This window comes from Limulus polyphemus, unplaced genomic scaffold (assembly GCF_000517525.1).
Source record: "Limulus polyphemus unplaced genomic scaffold, Limulus_polyphemus-2.1.2 Scaffold1540, whole genome shotgun sequence".
Taxonomy (NCBI): domain Eukaryota; kingdom Metazoa; phylum Arthropoda; class Merostomata; order Xiphosura; family Limulidae; genus Limulus; species Limulus polyphemus.
The window spans coordinates 150,661-154,029 of record NW_013667150.1 but is presented as its reverse complement, the minus strand read 5'-3'; the positions used below and the strand labels follow the sequence as shown (position 1 = coordinate 154,029).

At 33.5% G+C, this 3,369-nt stretch overlaps 1 protein-coding gene across 1 annotated transcript in view; it reads right to left on the bottom strand.

The window, feature by feature from the left end:
* Nucleotides 1–3,369, bottom strand: part of LOC106464010 (RING finger protein 141-like) — a 30,345-nt gene that overhangs the window by 20,264 nt on the left and 6,712 nt on the right. The window contains exon 4 of the mRNA XM_022391660.1: nucleotides 2,246–2,484. Coding sequence (XP_022247368.1) covers nucleotides 2,246–2,484 — 239 coding nt within the window. The remainder of the gene's footprint in view (nucleotides 1–2,245; nucleotides 2,485–3,369) is intronic.

Below are 3,369 nucleotides of genomic sequence, written 5' to 3'. Positions count from 1 at the left end.
TTGAATATCAACAAAAAATTAAAAAAATATGAAATCAAAATTAATATAATCCAGAAAATAAGATTGCAATTAAACAAGTTACATATTTATAAGTTAGCACTATGTGATGTAAAGGAAGTTTTTTCTTTATCTTAGAAATACCAGTTGTCAGATTAACCTCAGCTGTTAGATTTAGCAGTTGTATTTTGTGTAAACTTAATCTTAAACAGTACTTTACTTTTAACGTTTTTCCAGTATTGATGTTAACATGTTGCATTTGTGGAAATACAATATTAAAGAACGAAAGTTTAAGAGAATTTTACAAATGTTTATTTTCAACTTAAGTTGCAAGTATGTCCAGCCCAAACGGTCAGTTTCTTAAAGTATTTCTCAGTTTACCTTAGGTGTCTGCTAGGCGAGGTATATGCAAAATTCATTTGTAAAGCTTGACCCTGATATTTCAATGGACTAGGATTTTAAGAAAAATTTCACTAGTCCATTCTCACAGTCATTTCCTGTTCAGAGTAGGTGGTGGTTCTACATGTATAGATGGAGCCAAAAATAAGCACTGTTGTAAAAAAAAGTTAAATCAGGTCCAATACAATAACAAAATAGTGGATCCCAGGACCTCCTCTCTAACATATAAATGTTCTGAGAACTCTTTAAATTTTTATATAATTTAAATCACTGTTCTTAAAGATGTACAGGTCGCAATTCATCAAAGCAGATACTACCCTACACCAATTATGTTTAGCTGCAATGGGATTAGTATAGCCCTACCAAAATGACTACAGCTTTCGATAAAGTCAAAGACAGAACCTGGAGAGTGTTATGACAACTGTAAAGTAGATGGTCATGAAAGATTCAGGTTGACTCCTCAACATTGCTGGGAACTGTCCGCTCAAAGGGGCGTATTGATCCATGATCCATGCATTGTTAAGTAAGATGTTCAGAACACCGCGCATTTTGACAACCACTGCCAGGATTCCACTGGATCTACCAAACTTAATTAACTATCATGAATATGGATTCAACAGTACTTTCTCCACTCCTTAACCTTATAAAGCACATCCAAGGAAAGCTTTAGGGATGTATCTCGCATCTATTTCACCCAACAAAAAACACATGATCAACTACAGAATGCCTTCACGAGGGAATGAGAGACATTCCCCATAACTTCATCCAAAGGAATGCAGATTTTTGTGGCAGACATACTCAAAATAAAAGTGGCTAAACGCACACTGATAACGCTTTGATTTTTTATTTCAGTGAACCAGAGTTTGGCTGCAAAAATTCTCAAACTAGAATGGATGATACATTAAGACTACTTTTACATTCCCAGCTTAGTGTGCTATGATTCTATTTTGCATATATCAAATTAACCGACTGCAACATATGTGTAATGTAAAAAAAAATTCTGTCTACTGAAATTAAAATGTTAATATTTTTTTTTTCTTTTAAAAGAGGTTAATTACAATTAGTACAGTTATGGGTCTGAGTAGTTCGTGCCCAATACTCCAGGCATAAAGTTTTTCCAGATCCAGAAAAAAACTTAACTTGATGTTATTGAAAAGCTTCAGAACAGTATTTGTCATCACAAAGTACAAAGCATAATATTTAATAATTGCAACTTAATTTGCCATTTCCAATCACGTTGTTAAAGGTTTGAAAGAAAAGCATAAAAGAGTAAAAAGAACGAAAAAAAAATCAATAAAATAAATAAACTTAGTATTCCAAAAATTGCTTAATCTCAAATTCTAAGTTCAAGGAAGGTCAAGTTCAATCTACACTTTGATCAACGTGTGTTATTGGTTTATACTAGTTTCGGAGAATTCCACTCCTCGTCAGTAACCGTGAACACAAGTTAACCAAAGAGAGATAAGCTGGACCTATATCATAGTGAAAAATATCAAACATACTGTTGGTGTGAACGTGCTTAGCATGTTCAAAACAAAAAACAATCAGTATAAAGATTTTATTTTACTCCAGATTGAAATTAACATGAACTTTGTATGTAAACATTTTATAAATGATGTTCAATAGCATTCATAGCCAACTGAAATGTACTGGGATATTCTTGTGTAACTGAATAGTGGGATTTGACTCTTATTGTACAACCATGACCACAAAGTACAGAGCATTATTTTGCGCAATCTGAGCACACTGATCAGAATCAGTCCTAGTCATAGGCAATGAAAATTATGTATGTTCAAACATAAACACAAACAAGAGAAAAATAATTAAAAATTTCAGTAGCTCTACACACCCATCTAAAATAACGGATGTATCAAAAAACTCTTTGTGGACAGAGCAGTGTCTACTGTCTCCCTTATCCAGTACTTTTACCGAAGTTTCATCCAGAGAGCAACCGGCAGCATCTTCCGTGATGGGTTCACATGATGCTGGAGCTGCACTAGCATGATAAGTCACCATTTTATAGACTTGAAGAAACTCTTTGAGGTCCATAAGTCTGTATGTTTCGATGTTCCCAGATGATGTAATGACCTACGTACAAGAAAAGTGGAATCTATTATTAAGCTTCGTGTACACTACTTCTCTCTTTAAAGGCTGCCTACTTCAAAACAACAAAAAATTCTGAATAAAGATCTTTTTTTTTCTTTACAGTTCAAGATCAATCCACGATTAATTTTTCGATCATGCACTATCTCACAAATATGGTACATTTTATCTCGTGTTAGATAATTTTGGTCAGCTACCTTGATAGGACAGGAGTTTGTAAACCAAGGGTTCCATCAAAATACTTTGATAAAGAAACAACAATCATGTTTGTGTGTGGAAGAAGATTGTACAGGTTTTCTAAAAAAAAAAAAAAAGTTTATTAAGATCTTCTAATACTAGCTCTTACACCGAGATTGCAATCTAATAATAGATAGCTCAGTCAGTGGCTCCTGGTAATTCATACTAAGTACTTTTTATCAATTTATATCTTTTTATTGCTTAAAAAATATAAACAATTCTCCGTACATCCAGAAATATGGTACAAAAAACATTAGAAAAATGTCTGTAGGGCTGTGTATAGGTGGTCACTGGTCAGAAGCTTTGCTTTAACTCCTTTGTTTGTGACATGCGGGAATATCCCCCTGTACTTGAAACATTTGCCAAACCTGCGTGCGTGTTGCCATCTGTGTTCTACACCGTGAAACCTGGATGTTTATATGCCTCATCACAAAACTGCCAACTTTGCAGGAACACGTAATGACTTAGTTTTGCCTATATTTATGGAGAACACTTTTCTTCTAATTTTCCTCAATATTTTGTTTAAATCATTATGTTTCACTATCCAGTATGGTTTTCAACGAATATTTCTATCACATATAGAAAACACAGCATCTTTCAATATTGAAAAAGTAATACAAAGGATCAAATTAA